This window comes from Cervus elaphus, chromosome 14 (assembly GCF_910594005.1).
Source record: "Cervus elaphus chromosome 14, mCerEla1.1, whole genome shotgun sequence".
Taxonomy (NCBI): Eukaryota; Metazoa; Chordata; class Mammalia; order Artiodactyla; family Cervidae; genus Cervus; species Cervus elaphus.
Genome location: NC_057828.1, coordinates 47,768,388 through 47,785,865, shown reverse-complemented (window position 1 = coordinate 47,785,865; position 17,478 = coordinate 47,768,388). Strand labels below are relative to the sequence as shown.

The following is a 17,478-nucleotide window of genomic DNA, read 5'->3' as shown; positions in this document are numbered from 1 at the left end:
GGGAGGCATCTGAACGGGCTCATTCAAGCCCTGAGAGACACGTGGGGGCCCCTCTCCCACCCACCTCTGTCACGTGGTTCTTCTGTGGGATGACCACTTTTCTGGGTTGCCTGGGAGCCTCCAGGGGACACCATTGTCCAGACAAATTATCACAGTGCCCATTTTGGTCTCCAAGGTGACCTGTTAGGACAGCAGTTAAATGGTCGCCTCTGGGGGTCTTTATAGAGAGTTGAGCCCCTGGGCGGGAATTGAATGAGCCCAGGTTGATGGCGGCCAGGAGAAAGGTCCTCCTCATGAGCCTCTATCAAGAGGTGAGAGAATTTTCTTTGTCATCAACATGCCACTTGTCACCTGCTCACCATAGCACCAAGCAATCTCCTCCTATGTAAAGAAGGCCAAATATCCATCCCAGCAGGTGCCATCTTTGCTGTTGCCGTGGCGACCCAAGCTCCAGTTATCCTTCCAGAAGTTACTGCCCCACAGAGCAAAGGTGGGCAGGCAGCTGCTCTCCCCGGGTCCGAGTGCCACTGTGGGGTGAGGGGACTTCCAGAGTACTTCTCTAATTCTTTTCCAAGGTGTTCCGGGCATGACATTTCAGAGCAGAAACGGTCACCTCACTCAGGGCCATCAACCCGGTCCTGCTCAGACCTCCTGTGGATGCCACCCAATCAGAATGTGGGGTGTGGGGGCCTGTTTTTGTCTTCAAGTCTCGTGGGGAACAGAGACGTGTCATCAGGTGAACCCATGAAAGGCACTGACTTTACAGACAATAAAACTGAGGCCAAGAGGAATCAAAGATCTGCCCAAGATCACATACATGTGAGGAAAAGAGCTGCAGCCACTGGGGCCCACGACCCCCTGGCCAGCGTGGTCCTGCCGACCTGCATCCCACAGGTTCTGGACGTTCCTGAATCCCAGCCCTTCCTTTGTGTACAACTGGCTGGGCACTGAGCTCACAGGCTTTCCTGGCCCTTCAGGACATTTCCACCACTGCCCAGGGTCCCCACAGTGAGAAGAAATGTTTGAGACTTCTGCAGACAACCAAGACGGCTACCCCTGGACCCTTACCCCTATCCGCCACCCCCTCCTGTGACTCCAGGGATCCCTTCTCCACCCCACCCCACCCCCAGTGACTAGAAATCCAAGCAAGGAGACAAATCCTGCCCCCATAAATCCCACATTTTCCAGAAAGAGTTCGGGCTCCCTGTCTTTCATAGAAATTTCCCTGAAACTCATCAACAAAGATCAGTATAGTCAAAGCTGTGGTTTTTTCCAAGTAGTCCTGTACAGATGTGAGAGCTGGACCATAAAGAAGGCTGAGCGCTGAAGAATTGATGCATTTGAACTGTGGTGCTGGAGAAGATTGTTGAGAGTCCCTTGGACAGCAAGCAGATCAAACCAGTTAATCCTACAGGAAATCAGTCCTGAATATTCATTGGAAGGACTGATGCTGAAGCTGAAACTCCAATACTTTGGCCACCTGATTCGAAGAACTAACTCATTGGAAAAGACCCTGATGCTGAAAAGATTGAAAGCAAGAGGAGAAGGGAACAACAGAGGATGAAATGGCTAGATGGCATTACCAACTCGATGGACATGAGTTTGAGCAGGCTCCAGGAGCTGGTGATGGACGGGGAAACCTGGCGTCCTGCAGTCCATGGAGTCACAAAGAGTCGGACACAACTGAGTGACTGACTGAACTGATGTTCACTGAGCATCTTCTATGTGCCAGGAATCATTCAAAGCATGGGGAATAGAGCAGGTCCCTTCAACAACATCCTGTCCCCATGACTCAGACTCTGGCTGTAGTGGGGACTAGAGCTGGAGTAACCAGGAGGGCCTTCAGGGGGAGGTGACACTTGAGTTGGCATGTGCTGGATGGAAGAGTAAGATTTAGATGTTCATGGACAGATGATTGGATAAAGAAGCTGTGGTACATATATACAATAGAATATTAGTCATAAAAAAGAATGCATTGGAGTCAGTTCCAGTGAGGTGGATAAACCTAGAGCTACAGAGTAAAGGAAGTCAGAAAAAGAAAAACATATAATGTATATTAATGGATATATATAGAATCTAGAAAGATGATACTGATGAACCTATTTGCAAGGCAGCAGTGGAGACATAGAACAGACTTGTGGACACAGGGGGAGAAGAAGAGGGTGGGAAGAATTGAGAGGGTAGCATTGAAACATACACTACCATGTGTAAAATAGATAGCTGGTGGGAATTTCCTATATGACTCAGGGAGCTCAAACCCAGTGCTCTGTGACAACCTAGATGGATGGAATGACCGATTCATGGTGATGTATGGCAGAAACTACCACAGTATTGTAAAGCAATTTTGTTGTTGTTCAGTCACTAAGTCTTGTCCGACTCTTTGTGACCCCATGGACTGCAGCATGGCAGGCTTCCCTGTCCTTCACTATCTCCCGGAGTTTGTTCAAATTCATATCCATTTAGTTGGTGAGGCTATCTAACCATCTATCCTCCAATTAAAAATCAGTAAATTTTTAGAAAGTGGAAAAAAAAAAAAAAGTCTGCAGCAAAAGTGAGGTCAAAAGCTCAGCCTCTGGGTGCCAGTGCCAAATCCAATCTCAGAGACAGTTTTGTGTAAAGTAAAAAAGAATAGCTTTTTTGCTTTGCCAGGCAAAGGGGGCACAGTGGGCTCCTGTCCTGTAAAGCTGTGTATCCTCACCCAGGAGGATCTGGTGAGGAGTCTTATAGCATTGATTCAAGGGTGGGGTTGCTGACAAGAACAGGCTGTGCGCAGGGTCTGTGTGGGCCCTCCAGTCTGCTCTCGGGTGATCTTCTTGATGAATTCCTCTGATTTCTCTCCTCTGGTCTCAGGTGATTCCTTGGCTGTTCCTCCCTTGATTAGCAACTGTTTGAATCTGCCCTTTGGGACTCATGGAAGGTCATGGAGACTGGAGTCTGCTCCCTTACAAACAAGGAGCGGGGAACAGAGGGGAACCCAGGAGCCCCACAGGGTCCTGCTCGGTCTCAAAGGGAGGCGTTCCAAAAAGATCTCAGGGCCCCTCAAATGTATACACCCTATGTGTGCAGCAGAAAGGGCAGGGTGGATCTCTCCTGGCTCGTAGAGCTCTAGCCAGGGAGACTGGGGAGAGGGAGGCCTGAGCCCTGATGGCATACGGGCATGCACAGTCGATCGGTTGTGTCCGACTCTTTGCCACCCCATGGACTGTGCCCTTCCGGGCTTCTCTGTCCATGGGATTTCCCAGGCAAGAATACTGGAGTGGGTTGCCATTTCCTCCTCCAGGGGATCTTCCCAACCCAGGGGATGAAAGCTGCATCTCCTGCAGCTTCTGTATTGGCAGGCGGCTTCTCTACCACCAAGCCACCTGGGAAGCCCAAGCCCTGATGGAAACTATTAATGTATTAATTGGTCATCTGCCATAACAGAGCGCCACAGCCTGGGCAGCTTGAGCCATAGAAATTTATTTCTCACATTCTGGAGGCTAGAAGTCCAAGGGCAAGGTGTGGGCAGGGCTGGTCTCCAGTGAGACCCCTCCCCTCAGCTGACAGAAGGCCGCCTTCTCACTGTGTCCTCACATGACTTCTGTGTGCCCACTCCCAATGTCTCTTCCTCTTCTTATAAGGACACCAGTCCCATTGGACTAGGATCCACCCTCGGGACCTCATTTAACCTTAATTAACTCCTGAAAGGCCCTATCTCCAAATATACTCAAATTGGAGGTCATGGTTTCAAAATTAAGAATTTGGGGATACACATTTCTGTCCACAACAGGGTGACAGACAGCTCAGTGTGGGGTCAAGTTAAGCCTGCCTGGCCAAAGCTCTCCACCACCACCCCCCCAAAATTGGAAAGGAGCAGACATAACCCTTGTCTATTAGCCAGTCCCTGGCAGGAGCGGGGTTGGGGGGCGGGGCATAACCCCCGCATCTTCCCCAGCCCTGCCTCCAGATCTCAATTACACTCTTCCTGCCAGTTGGCCACCTCTCGGGTGAATTGCTCATCAGAAGATACCCTCCAGAGCCTGGCGCCATGCTGTTGTCATTGATTTCATTTTGATTATTCAGATTAGTGTTCCCACAGCTGCCTGGCTGCAGGAGGTCGTTAGGGTGAGCCTTGTCGAAAGGCCAGGTCAGTGCTGTCAGTTCACAGACCAGTCCTCCCACCGGGCCTGCTGTAGGCCGCCCGGCAGAGCCAGTGTGGGGTTCCCTGGGCAGCAGCAAGACTGTGGGCAGAGCTGCAGGAGTGCCGTGCCGCGCCCCACTTTCTGCTGGCCAGCGTGGCCCTCTGGCCACTTTCTGTCCTGTGCAGACCTGTGAGGAATCACCCACACCCACCTTCCCCATCTCTGGTACCTCTCCACCCTAGCCTTCCTGGGCACATCACCTGAGCATCCAGGGAGTATCACCCAGGCCTCCTCGTGTATGAGGGTCTATAGAGGCCCCCCTCTGCCTGGAATTCGGCAGGAAACACTCAGCCTCCTCCTCCACCCCAGGCAGGGCTGCCAACTGTGGTCTGGGAATCAGGACCCCTGAGCCCTCCAGAGAGCAGACGGGACAAGGTGGCCCAGAGCCACCAGGAGGTGACTTGGGGGGCAGGGGGAATTCCCTCTTCTCTTTCTGTGCCTCCCACCCCAGGTCATGACCTTACCTTTCACCAACTGTACTTTCAATGCAGTTTCCCTTCTGCTGCTTTTATGAAGGGGGAGGGGCGGTGGAGGGGGAGGGGCCGGAGCACGTGTATTAACCTTTCTTCCGCAGAGCTCTCTTTTCCCCATAGAAATCTCCTTTCCCGCTGATTCATTACGTGTCGGGAAGTGGAGCGTGACATGTTAAAAGCCGTCTTGATAGTATTTGATATTCAGTACCAACAGCTCACCACCTCCAAGGAGGGGGGTTTTCTCCCCACCCCCACCGGAGTGGGAGGGAGACAATTTGCATATTGGATGTGCTAAGACAGTAGGCAATTTGCATTAAGCATCCAGAAATTCTCTGCTTGCAATCTGTCACCCTTCACTGGGTTTTCATTTTATAACCTTCACAACATAAGGAGACAAGCAAGAGGCAGAGAGAACTCGGGAGCCACACCCTCATGGGGAGCAGAGGAGACTGGTCTGAGTGACAGTTGTCAGCACAGGGGGTCCTGGTCAGAAATGCCAGAACATTCCAGCAAAGATGACGGCCCATCTGGGGATTAGCAAAGCCGCCCAACCCCAGGACCTCAGAGCTTTGGGTGGGGAATTGCCAAGTGGCCAGATGCCAGGAGGGGGTTGCCTGATCTCAGCTCATCTCCGCAGAGATTCAAGTTCAGACTCATGGAAGGTTTTCCCTGAGAACAGCTGGTCTGGCTTTGCAATGAGCACCTGCTCCAAGCGCCCCCAAAGGGAGACACACCGCAATGAGCTCTGGAGATGTTTCTGGTCCCACGCTTGCAGAACCTGCAGGCTCTGGGTCTAGGACAGAGCTCTGTGACTGTCGTCCTGACTGCAAGGGAGGAACTCCTACAGGGCTTTAGAAACAAGCCTGGGCACCCCCTCTAGAACGCCCACGCTGGGGCAGGGAACGGACAGCTGAAAGGCCATCTGTGTGTACAACGGTTCAAGGGAAGGGGTCCTGAGTCCTGCCCTCTGGCCCCCACCCTACCCCCCAGCTTCTGTTTTCTCATCTATAAACTGAGGATTCTGGAAAAGGTCCTGAGTCAAAGGAGATCCTGGACATGGGTGTCAGGCCCTGACCTCAATTCCCACCTGAGCCAGGCCCCTTCCACTATGATCCATTTTCCATAGTGGATTTCCAGGCAGAGGTTATTTGAGAAAAGCACTCCAAGACTATGATGGGGTTTGCAAACCCCCAGCCTGGGCTGTGCCTTCCAGCAGCCAGGCAGGAGGGCCTGAGTCAGCAGGAGCTCGAACCTCCTGGGCTGCTGGAGAATTTCCCAGGGGATCCCCAGGAGAGATACCATCCACCTGCGGAAAGGTGCGCTGTAAATCCCCGACCCCTGAACATCACCATCACAAAGGGTTCTGAACAGGCACCCATGGCTTCAAACCCAGGCAGCTGAGCTAGCTTGGAGCAGAAGCCACGCAGCCAGCACCCTGTCTGGATGACCCATCACAATTCAGGACCCGCCCGGCACAGGGCCATGGCCCCAGTGCTGTTGAAGGTGCAGGAGCAGAGGAGCCAGAGGCTCATCAGAATGGAGTGGACAAGGATGCTGGACAAACACCCGGGACAGGTGCACACAGGGAAAAAGCGCTGGTCCCGAGGGAGTCCCGGCGGATCACAACACTCACACACGGGATTTCTTTGAAAAACCACTCAAGTTCTACCTGAAGGCGCTGACGAGCAGCAGTGAGATGGACGGCACCATGGAGTTCTCCCTGCCCGTTCCAAGGCTGAGCGACCTGTGGATGTCCCGGCCTGTTCCCCTAGCATCAGCCGACCCGCAGGGCAGGGCCAGCATCCTGTGTTGTGTGTTGCCACCACTGCATCACCGTTAACGCTGATGACAACAGCTACTCTTGGTGGGGACCACACAGAATGCCAAGCAGGAGATTGGGGTTTCCCCCAGGCAGCCCTGTGAGGTGGCTACTCTTGTAATCCCATTTTGCAGATGAGGAAACTGAGGCTCAGAGAAGTTTAGTGACTTGCCCAAATTCACACTGCAAGTAAAGACCACAGCCTGGGGTCCAATCCAGGTCTGAATCCAATCCAGCTCCCACCTGCTCTGTGTTAGTCGCTTAGTCGTGTCTGACTCTTTGTGACCCCATGGACTGTAACCCACCAGGCTCCTCTGTCCAGGGAATTCTCCAGGCAAGAAGACTGGAGTGGGTTGCATTTTCTACTCCAGGGGATCTTCCCGACCCAGGGATCAAACCCAGGTCTCCCGTATTGCGGGCAGATTTTTTACCATCTGTGTCACCAGGGAAGTTACCTGCTGTGTAGACTTTCCCTGTGTTTCCTTATGCCCCTCACAAAGCAAAGGAAGGCTTTGCAAGCTGTGACAGTGCTTTGCCTGGAGTTCACGTGAGACCAGCTTAACCAATGGAGAAGGGAAACTGTTCTTGTCTGGCAAAGCCCCTGGTCTCTCCCTACTCTGACCCTGTGCCCTGATGCCCTGCTCCTCCTCCCAGACTACCAGCTCCCACCATCACCCCTTCAGAGGGACCTGGGTCCCTCCTGCAACCCCCAGCACCAGCCCCAACCCTGGGGCTGTGAATTCACTGCCTCCGGGCCCAGGCCCCCCGGAGCCACCAGAGAGAGCTGGACTGCCATGTGCCCAGCGGGCTCAGCCGCCTCTCGGCCGGGTCTGCTCCAGCTGGGAAAGGACAGCAGGGCAAGCGGGCATGAAGCTCAGTCAGTCCACACACTCAGCCAGGCAGGTTGTTTCGTTTAGACCTCCAGCCCCGTCCTGCCAGGCAGGTGGGGAGCCCACCCTCAGCCATCCCGGGCCCCCACTCCAACACCAGGGACAGCAGCGGTCCAGGGTAGAGGAGGGCGGAGCTAAAACTCCAGGGCGGTCATCCATGTGGCCGGTCATCATCAGTGGGCACCCACTGTCCAGGCTGTGTGGGCCCTTCGGTCCAGCCCCTTCTCCCCCAGCCCAATCTGCGGCCCCTTGAGGCTGAAAAGTCTGGTGAGAGCAGGAAGCTGGAGTGCCCCTTCGGCCAGGGTTGGCCGTCCATCCTGCTGGGAGCTGGACCCCCAGCCAACATCTCTCCTCCACGTCTCCACAGCCTGCACTCTGGGGAGGTCCCTCAGCCTCCTGGACCTCTCCTTCCCCACGCTTGCTCTCTGTCCCCTCACTCCACGACCCCTTGAAGAACCACCAGATGCACTTGAGCTTTGCAAAAAAACAAAGCAACTCTCTGGGCCATCCCTCCCCCGCGCGAGGCACCACAGGAAGCAAGAATGCGAGATAGGGCAGGGGGCAGGGGTGGGGGGCACAGAGCTCCCCAGGGGAGGGGCTGTGATGGGGCAGCCTGGCCCTCCCCTCTCCTCCCTCCCTTCTCCCCTCCTACGGGCATCGCTTTGTGGTGCTTGGAGTCAGCCTGCCAACAGAAAGTGGGCCGCGCTCCGGGGAGGGCTCAGGCCCCATCCCTCCCCGGACCTCCCCCAGGCACAGGTGGCCTCTGACCTCACCCCCGCCTCACCCGCCTCTCTCCCCACAGTCCACGGCATCAAGTGGACGTGCAGCAATGGGAACAGCAGCTCGGGCTTCTCCGTGGAGCAGCTGGTGCAGCAGATCCTCGACAGCCACCAGACCAAGCCGCCGCCAAGGACTCACAACTGCCTCTGCACCGGCAGCCTGGGTGAGCCGGGCCACCGGCGGGCATGTGGGCAAGGGGTGCTACCAGGTAGCAGGTGTGACGTCTGGGAGGGGAGGGGGTCAGCCATGAGCAGGCCACAGCACGCAGGGCAACCCTCCTTCATCCTGCCTGGCTAGGCTGGTGAGGCTGGTGAGGCTGGTGGGGCTGGTGAGGCTGGCGGGGCTGGTGGGGCTGGTGGGGCTGGTGGGGCTGGTGGGGTTGACGAGGTGATGAGGCTGATGGGGTTGATGAAGCTGGTGGGGCTGGTGGGACTGGGGGCGAGGTTGGCAGGGCAGCCCCCTTTGGGCAGGAGAGAACAGTCTCCAGATAAACACCTCCTTCTGGGAATGTGAGCAGCACAGTCAGGAGTGCGCGGGGTCGGGCCACCGTGCACAACCACCTGCCCCAGGTGCCTTCCAGGCCCCAGGATCTCAGGCATCAGAGGCAGGAGCCCAGGTCCCCGGGGCACTGGGCCAACAGAGGCTTTTCCAGGGAGTCAGCCTTGAGTGAGTAGGACCGCTCAAGCTAAGCCTCTCACTTTCACCTCTGCCTCCTCCAAGAACACAGTGTCCTGCACCCCCATCTCGAGTGTCTGTGCTTCTGATAATGGTATTTGCTCTTTGAAATGTAGTTCTTCACTCCCTAGCTGCCTTAATTAGCTATTTCCATTAGAGGGTCATGCTGCTTCTTCGAGAACTCTTCATGCATTTAGGAATCTTAGTGAGGCTGGAATAAGATCAGGGGAGAATCCACCCTTTCATCAAAAGCAGAGTCACCCTTATCAGATGGAATGAAAATTACACAGGAGTGGAGGCCTGGAGGTAGAGCCCTGAGTGCAGCTTGCTCAGAAATGCTCAGAGCCCGAGGCTCTTTCTTTTCTGCCACTCAACTGAGAGCTAGGGCTCCGTCCTTGCTCAGGTCTTAGAGAGATCTCACCCTACAAAGAGCCAAGGACAGGCTCAGGCTAGCTAAACAGGCGGTGGTGGCCCCAAAAACCTTTCTGCCTCTGGAGTGAAGTCTAGAACCCTCTTTGGTCCTGGGGCCTAAGAGCTAGTCCAGGGAGAGTTCATTGCTTTCCACCTCCTTCCCAGTCACCCCACCCTACCCCGCCAAACACACACACACCATCAACCTCTGGCTTTCAATCCCAGAGGGGCTTGCTGCGCAGTCATGGAACATTTAGTGGGACGGGGGAGGGCCCCGGTCAGCATCCCAGACTGAGCCCCTCTGGCCAGCAAGGCCCAGTTCAGTGAGTGAATGCTTCCGAGGGTGGGAAGGATTTTCCGAGAGGATGACATTCTTCCCAGCCCCTCCTTCCCGACCACCCATGCACTGGGGTGCTTCAATTACTATTTGAAAAGACCATTTGGGACAAAGAGTCCAGGTCGGGAAGATGGTTACAGAGGGCATGTGAGAACCCAGGTGGGGTAAGTTGGCCCGACACCCTGAGGGTCTGTCCCATGCCAGCCTCGAGGACAGGGTGGGGCGAAGGGCCTGCCTGGACTCCCAGGCTGGGCTCTGCCTGACCCCAGCGCTCAGGGACGGGGCCCCCTGCAGCCCTTGCTCTGACTGTCTGGTGCGTGTGCATGTATGTGTTCCCGTGTGTGTGTGTGTGTGCGTGTGTGCTGTGCTTGCAATCTCCGCAGGAGCGGGCAGCAGCGTGCACCACAAGTGTAACAGTGCCAAACACCGCATCATCTCGCCGAAGGTGGAGCCGCGGGCGGGGGGGTACGGGGGCCACGCGGAGGTGCAGCACAATGACGTGTCAGAGGGCAAACAGGAGCACAGCCACCACGGCAAGGGTTCGAGTCGAGAGAAGAGGAACGGCAAGGTGGCCAAGCCCGTGCTGCTGCATCAGAACAGCACGGAGGTCTCCTCCACCAACCAGGTGGAGGTCCCCGACACCACCCAGAGCTCCCCCGTGTCCATCAGCAGCGGGCTCAACAGCGACCCGGACATGGTGGACAGCCCCGTGGTCACGGGCGTGTCCAGCATGGCAGTGGCGTCCGTGATGGGGAGTTTGTCCCAGAGCGCCACGGTGTTCATGTCCGAGGTCACCAACGAGGCCGTGTACACCATGTCCCCCACCGCCGGCCCCAACCACCACCTCCTCTCGCCCGACGCCTCTCAGGGCCTCGTCCTGGCCGTGAGTTCCGACGGCCACAAGTTCGCCTTCCCCACCACGGGCAGCTCGGAGAGCCTGTCCATGCTGCCCACCAACGTGTCCGAAGAGCTCGTCCTCTCCACCACCCTCGACGGGGGCCGGAAGATTCCAGAAACCACCATGAACTTTGACCCCGATTGTTTCCTCAATAACCCAAAGCAGGGCCAGACGTATGGGGGCGGAGGCCTGAAAGCCGAGATGGTCAGCACCAACGTCCGGCACTCGCCACCTGTGGAGAGGGGCTTCGGCTTCACCACCGTCCTGACCAAGGAGATCAAGACCGAGGACACCTCCTTTGAGCAGCAGATGGCCAAAGAAGCCTACTCCTCGTCCGCGGCGGCTGCAGCGTCCAGCTCCCTCACCCTGACCGCCGGCTCCAGCCTCCTGCCGTCGGGTGGCGGCCTGAGCCCCAGCACCACGCTGGAGCAAATGGACTTCAGTGCAATAGACTCCAACAAGGACTACACGTCCAGCTTCAGCCAGACGGGCCACAGCCCCCACGTCCACCAGACCCCTTCCCCGAGCTTCTTCCTGCAGGATGCCAGCAAGCCCCTCCCCATCGAGCAGAACGCCCACAGCAGCTTGAGTGACTCTGGGGGCGCCTTTGTGATGCCCACGGTGAAAACGGAGGCCTCGTCACAGACCAGCTCCTGCAGCGGCCACGTGGAGACGCGGATCGAGTCCACATCCTCCCTCCACCTCATGCAGTTTCAGGCCAATTTCCAGGCCATGGCGACGGAAGGGGAGGTCACCATGGAGACCTCACAGGTGGCTGAAGGGGGTGAGGGCCTGATCAAGTCCGGGGAGCTGCAGGCCTGTAGCTCTGAGCACTACCTGCAGCCAGAGCCCACCGGGGTGATCCGTAGTGCCGGGGGCGTCCCCCTCCTCCCGGGAAATGTGGTGCAGGGGCTCTACCCCGTGGCCCAGCCCGGCCTTGGCAACGCCTCCAACATGGAGCTCAGCCTGGACCACTTTGACATCTCCTTCAGCAACCAGTTCTCCGACCTGATCAATGACTTCATCTCCGTGGAGGGGGGCAGCGGCACCATCTACGGGCACCAGCTGGTGTCGGGGGATGGCACAGCGCTCTCGCAGTCGGAGGACGGGGCCCGCGCCCCCTTCACCCAGGCTGAGATGTGCATCCCTTGCTGTAGCCCCCAGCAGGGGGGCCTGCAGCTGAGCAGCGCCGAGGGCGGGGCCGGCACCATGGCCTACATGCACGTCGCTGAGGTGGTCTCGGCCGCCTCGGCCTCGGGCACCCTGGGGATGCTGCAGCAGAGCGGACGGGTGTTCATGGTGACCGACTACTCCCCAGAGTGGTCTTACCCGGAGGTAAGCTGCTGCTGCCGTCACCACCCCTCACCTGCCCTACCTGCCCACTTGCCTCACCTGCCCACCTGTTTCACCTGCCTACCTCCCCACCTACCTCACCTGTCATGCCTGCCTCACCTGCCAACCTCCCCACCTGCTTCACCTGCCCCACCTGCCTCACTACCTGCCCACCTGCCAGCATGTAGCAAGAGATGCTTGTCTGTATGTGGCTGCCCTCCCCTTGAAGTTTTGGGCAGTGCAGACCAAGTCCCCTACCTCTGTCCCCATGGCACTAGAAATACCCCCACCTCTCTCAAGGAGTGTTCTCAGTTCTCACAGGAGCAGGAGTCTCCTCCGAGGCCAGGTGGCCCTCCCAGCTGGGCCAGGATCAGTGTTGGCTGTCACCACTGTCATTGGCTGATGTGTTAAGATTGCATCCATGTTTTGCTTTGCTTTTTTGGAAAAAGCATCCTAGGGCTGCTGGAAAACCATTTGAAAATCCACCATCACCACCACAGACCATCTGTATCCATTGCTTTTGATTTGTTTCACAAAACAAAACAAATTCCCATCAAATTGTGAGGGCGGGTACAGTTTCTGAAGAGTCATCTGTGAGATCTGGGGGTATATCCAGCCTCAACAAGATCAAAGGCATGTTACAAGACCCAGGCTCTCCTGCCTATGGCCTCATCCCCCTCCTTGGGTCTATCCTTGGTTCCTGGGGGGCTGAGATCTGATGTTGAGAATCACTGCTCCAAAGCCCAGGACCACAGGAAACCCAGGTCTTCCAGGTTGGTGCAGGTAGTGAAGGAAGGAACCTTTGCTGTTCCTGTGAAGTAGAATGGCATAGGAAAGGGACAGAATGGCCCGAGCCTTCCCTAACCCCCTGCTGCCCACTAGGCCATGCCCCTGCCCCGTCCCAGGCCACCTGCCAGGTGCTTGGGGAGCAGCACCTTGGGGCCCAGATCGGCACTTTCTCCCCAGGCTGCAGGCGGCTGCCCACAGCTCCCTTGGCTCCACTGACACGTTGCTTAGTTGCGGGGCAGGGACTGCTACCAGGACACCAAAGGAAGGGCGATCCTAAAAGACCCTGAAGCTCAAAGGGTACCAAAAGGCAGTGATACACACCCCAAAAAATATCTTCCAGCACAGGCAGGGCAGGGATGCTGGCTAAACAGACCCAGGCACTGGTAGGGGCTCCCTGGTTGATGCTCACACTGGGACAGAGCTAACGGGGTTCCTGAGAAATGAAACTCTCCTGAGAGCCCATCTCTGCTTCTGAGGCTCCCCCAGGCCCTGGTGGAGGGGCCAGTGATGCCCAGAGTGAAGGACACATCTCAAGGGTCCACTTCTGGGTGTCAATCCTGGCTCTGCTGTGACTTTCCCTCCCTGTGACTCGGTTTCCTCACCTATCAGGTGGAGGTGATAACAGTGCCTGCCTCGGGGTGAGGCGAGGTGCCAGAAGGGCTTGGTAAAGTCTTTGGTCCGCAGCAAGTAATCAGTAGTTCATTATCATGTTATTGGTTATTACTCTGTGGACCTCGCAGCTAAAGGCCCAGGCTCCTCTCCGTGTCCTCCTGCCGTGGCCGTGGCCGTGGCAGAGGCTGCTCACTGTGCACGAATGTCCCCGGCTCTCAGATGCTACGTCAGCCCAGGTAGTGACCCCACCTTGGGACAGGAGCTTCCCAGAGATACAGCAGGTATCAGAGCAGCTCTGGGTCCACAGGCAACAGGCGCTTCAAAGCTCAGGTGTCCAGAGGTGGCTCCCCTATGTGGTGAGGAGCACAGGGCTGGGAGCGCACAATCCAAATTCAAATCCTGTCCCCTGTTGGCTGGCCGGTGGTGACTTCAGCCAAGGTAGCTTGCTTTCCCGTCTTCCTCACTGGGGTGTTGTCAGGACTCAATGAATAGCTCCACAAGTGCCTACCTCTTCCGCCCACATTCATGGGCACCCCGCCATGGGCCCCCCCATCCCCACGGTCGCTCTAAGACTCTGCAAGATTCTGACTCAATTTGCCCTTGGTGTGGCTCAGTGTGATCCTGTCCCTCTGGAGAGATAGGTCAGCTCAGCCCAGCAGCTGCCCCCCCGCCGCCCCCACGGGGCTTAAGCCTGCAATTCAGAGAAGCCAAGAGGGAGCCCTGGGACTGGGGTGTGGGGAGGTCAGAGCTGGGAGTTGGGGTGCTGCCTCCCTGAGCCTGACTCTGAAACCTGCTTTCCGGGCCTCAGTGTCCTGCTGAGCAGGGTGGCCTCAAGGCCCAAGTCCACAGCCTTGGGATCTGGTCCTCAGGATGCTCTGAGTCTCCCTGGAGCCCAAGGAAGCGAAGGTTTTTACCCCTGCGCTCGGCCTGTGAGCTGACTACACATCCCAAGGCCCTGGGACCTGTGGGCACTGGTCAGGGGCCCTTGGCTAGCCTGGCCCTCTCCTTCCAACATCCAAGCGCGGGCCTGCGGATCCCTGAACTATATCTCGGAGAAGGTCAGTTCAGCAGCTCGCCACGAGAGGGCGGCACGGGAACAGGAAAGGAATGATGGCCCGGGTGCCTGGTCTCCTGCATTGCAGGCAGATTCTTTACTGTCAGGAGGGAGCAGCCAGCCTACTTCTGCAGAAGCTCTCGCTGCTTCCAGCTACCCAGAAACAAAAGCAGCTCAGACTCAATTTGATTTGGGAAATGGGCAGATGCCACCCAGCCAGGCGCTTTGGAGCCCGATTTGGTGGCCTGGGGAGGCCTCTTGCAGAGGCCCCAGTGGGTCTGCAGCCACTTCCTCCCCCCTGCCCGGTCCAGCAGCAGGAACTGGCCCTCCTGGGTTCTCCTGCAGGAGACAGCATCTTCCCCACTGTCCCCCTTCCCCATTCCCATCACAGCCCCCCCATCAGCTAGCAGGGTTCCCCTCGCCCTCACCCCTTCACCAGGAAGAAGCCCACTTCCACCTGTCAGGAGCACCATTCTAGCCAGGCTCTGCCAAGCTTGTGGAGGGCTCTGCAGCAAGACGTAGGCCTGGGGATGCTTCCCCGTCTGTAAATATGAGGTCAGTGGCTCAGTGTCCTCACCCAGCTCTAAAATTTGAGGGTGTCTAGGCACCCACTTCACAGGGATGCTAAGGCTAGGGCTATCTTGCTGTCTCTTCCTGGAGTGTCCCTCCGCCTGTCCACAGGTTGCTCCCGTTTCCCCTCTGCTGTGTCCACCTGTTCACCTAACACACACACACATACACACACACACACACACACACTGATGTTCCCCCAGGCCTCCAGGACCCTCCCTAGGTGCATCAGAAGTCCAGGGCCTTTATCTCAGGGCTCCAGGGGCACAGAGACTGCAGGTAGCATGTGTTGCTGTCTCTCCTCCCCCAAGCCCTTTTGCGTCATCTCCCTCCACTGACGCTCCTGCCGCACCAGGCACAGGAGTCTGCAATTAGAGCTATCAGGTGCCCGCGTCACAGTGGTTCAGCCCAGCCAGGCCAATGTTGCCATGGAAACCCCCTCCTGAACGGGATGGATGCTGAGCCCCTCCCGCGGCAGTTTCCATGGAGAAGGGCCTGATGTTCTCCAGTCATCTCTGCAATCCTTTGTTCCTCACAGCAGCCCTGGCTTCATGCTAGCAGCTACTGATTGGGGTTATTGTTTTGTTTTTTTTTTAATTTTTCCTTTTTTCTCACAGAGTAACTGTCTGTGGCCTCTTGAAGCCACTGCACTTCCTCTACCCAGGATCCAGGGACCACTGTACCCTGAACTGGTCTCAGGTGCTCCAAGGCACCCCACAGTTAGGTTCTCCCGAGTCATGTGGCACAACTCCCAGCCAGGCACCCACGCCCAGCCCCAGGAACCCATGGATGTGGCCCCAGCCCTGCCAGGCTGACAGAACTCCAAAACTCTCCTTGGGGCCATATGTCAGAACCAAAGACTGTTAAGGCCAGAGCGTGCCTAGAGTTCAAATGCCACCCAGAGAGGGCGGGCCACTTGCCTGAGGACACACAGCTACTGGAGGGCAGGGGCGGGCCTCCTGCTTTTGGCTCTTGGTCCTGAGATCTCTCTACCGCCCTCTAAACTTTGGTTGTCTAGCAGGAAGCTGATTTTCCTAGCCATTCCAGGCAGAGGAAGGAAGGCCCCTCTAAGAGCACACGGAAAATGCCTTCCAGTCTCAGAGAGCCCCTTGCAATCTGGGAGAGCCTGTTCCAAGGGGGAATCTCCTTTCTGTGCTGGCTCATGGGGGGCGCACCTCTTGGTCTCTCATTACGGACACCCAAGGCCAGTCCTGCTCCAGTCCTTTCCAGGAACCTTGTGGGGAGCCTCCAAAGTAAGTGCTGTGTTGAGGCTGGGGGCATGGATGGGCCAGTGCCAAGGACAGGTCACCCAAGAACGGGTCAGTGAGCAGGAGAGAGTGTCTCACTGGCATTAGGAGCAGCAGGAGAGCTGGGGTCTGGGCTCTGGCCTGGAGAAGTGAGGCGTTTCTCACCCGCCCTCCACCACCCTGGTCTCCAGCAGGTGCGACTCTTGACTTTTCCTGCCTGGACACTAGGTGGTGCCCTCCATGCCGTCCTGGGCAGCTCTTGGCCCCTTGCTGAGCAAGGAGGCTGGAGCCTGCGTTGGCCCACCCTAGGAGAGCCAGGGGAGCCCTAGAGGCCAGCCACCTCACCCTCTGCACCCCCAGGGCAAGCCTCCCCGACTCAGTGACCGCAGTCTGAGCCCTGAGTGGGGCACCTACACCATCACCATGCTGCCCCCATCAGGCAGGACAGGGTGCTATTAATCATAAAGCTCGGACAGTAAAACAGGACTGCCCAGGGGACCAAGACATGAGGCCACCCGTGTGCTGTGTGTCTGCCCTGGCTGGTTCCAGCAGGTGGTCAGGGAGTGCTGATTCCTTTCCTGCGCCCTCCTGTGCCTGGGCGCCTCTGGGGCCCTCTCCCCTTGAGCTAAGCAAGGTCATCTGAGCCACCCTCCTCCATCCCCCTTCCTCCCTCCCCCTGCCCCACCCTCGCCTTGTGAGGGCAGCTGTAGCCCAGCCCTGCTACATCAGGGCCTGCGTGTACGATGTGCACACAGTCAGGGGGCAGCAGGTCATGCGGGCAACACAGACAAGTGCCCTCCGTGGCTCAGCCCAGAGTCAGGAGGCCATGCACAGTCTCACCTAATCCCCAGCCCCCAACAGGAAGCCCCCATCCAGCCCAGAGCGACCTCTGGGCCCCTCCCATTCGGAGTGCTCCTGCCAATGTTCTGTTTTGCTGTCTTTCCCATCGCCATCTTCATCCATCTCCCTGGCTCTCCCCACCACACCCTGGGCATCCTGGGTCTCCCCTCATCCTCGCCACCACCATGTCCACTCCCTGGAGGGCCACTGAGATGCCCAGGCCTGTTTCCACAGCTCAGAGTTCCCGCAATCTGTCCACAAGCAAATGAAAGAGAACGCCCCCTCCCTCCCCTCCACTACCTTCCACAGGTCCCCCATGGCCAGTTTCTCAGCTGCATCCTGAGGGGAAAGGTTTGACAAACTGTGCTCCCTTCTGGCTCGGAGAAGGCAATGGCACCCCACTCCAGTACTCTTGCCTGGAAAATTCCATGGACGGAGGAGCCTGGTAGGCTGCAGTCCATGGGGTCACGAAGAGTCGGACACGACTGAGCGACTTCACTTTCACTGTTCACTTTCATGCATTGGAGAAGGAAATGGCAACCCACTCCAGTGTTCCTGTCTGAAGAATCC

General features: G+C 57.3%; 1 protein-coding gene across 8 annotated transcripts in view; it reads left to right on the top strand.

The window, feature by feature from the left end:
- LOC122707548 (calmodulin-binding transcription activator 1) overlaps nucleotides 1-17,478 on the top strand; it is a 659,030-nt gene that overhangs the window by 550,987 nt on the left and 90,565 nt on the right. For all 8 annotated transcript variants that reach the window (XM_043923115.1, XM_043923116.1, XM_043923113.1 and 5 more), the window contains exons 5-6: nucleotides 8,166-8,306; nucleotides 9,950-11,799. In XM_043923115.1, the coding sequence (XP_043779050.1) occupies nucleotides 8,166-8,306; nucleotides 9,950-11,799 (1,991 nt within the window). The remainder of the gene's footprint in view (nucleotides 1-8,165; nucleotides 8,307-9,949; nucleotides 11,800-17,478) is intronic.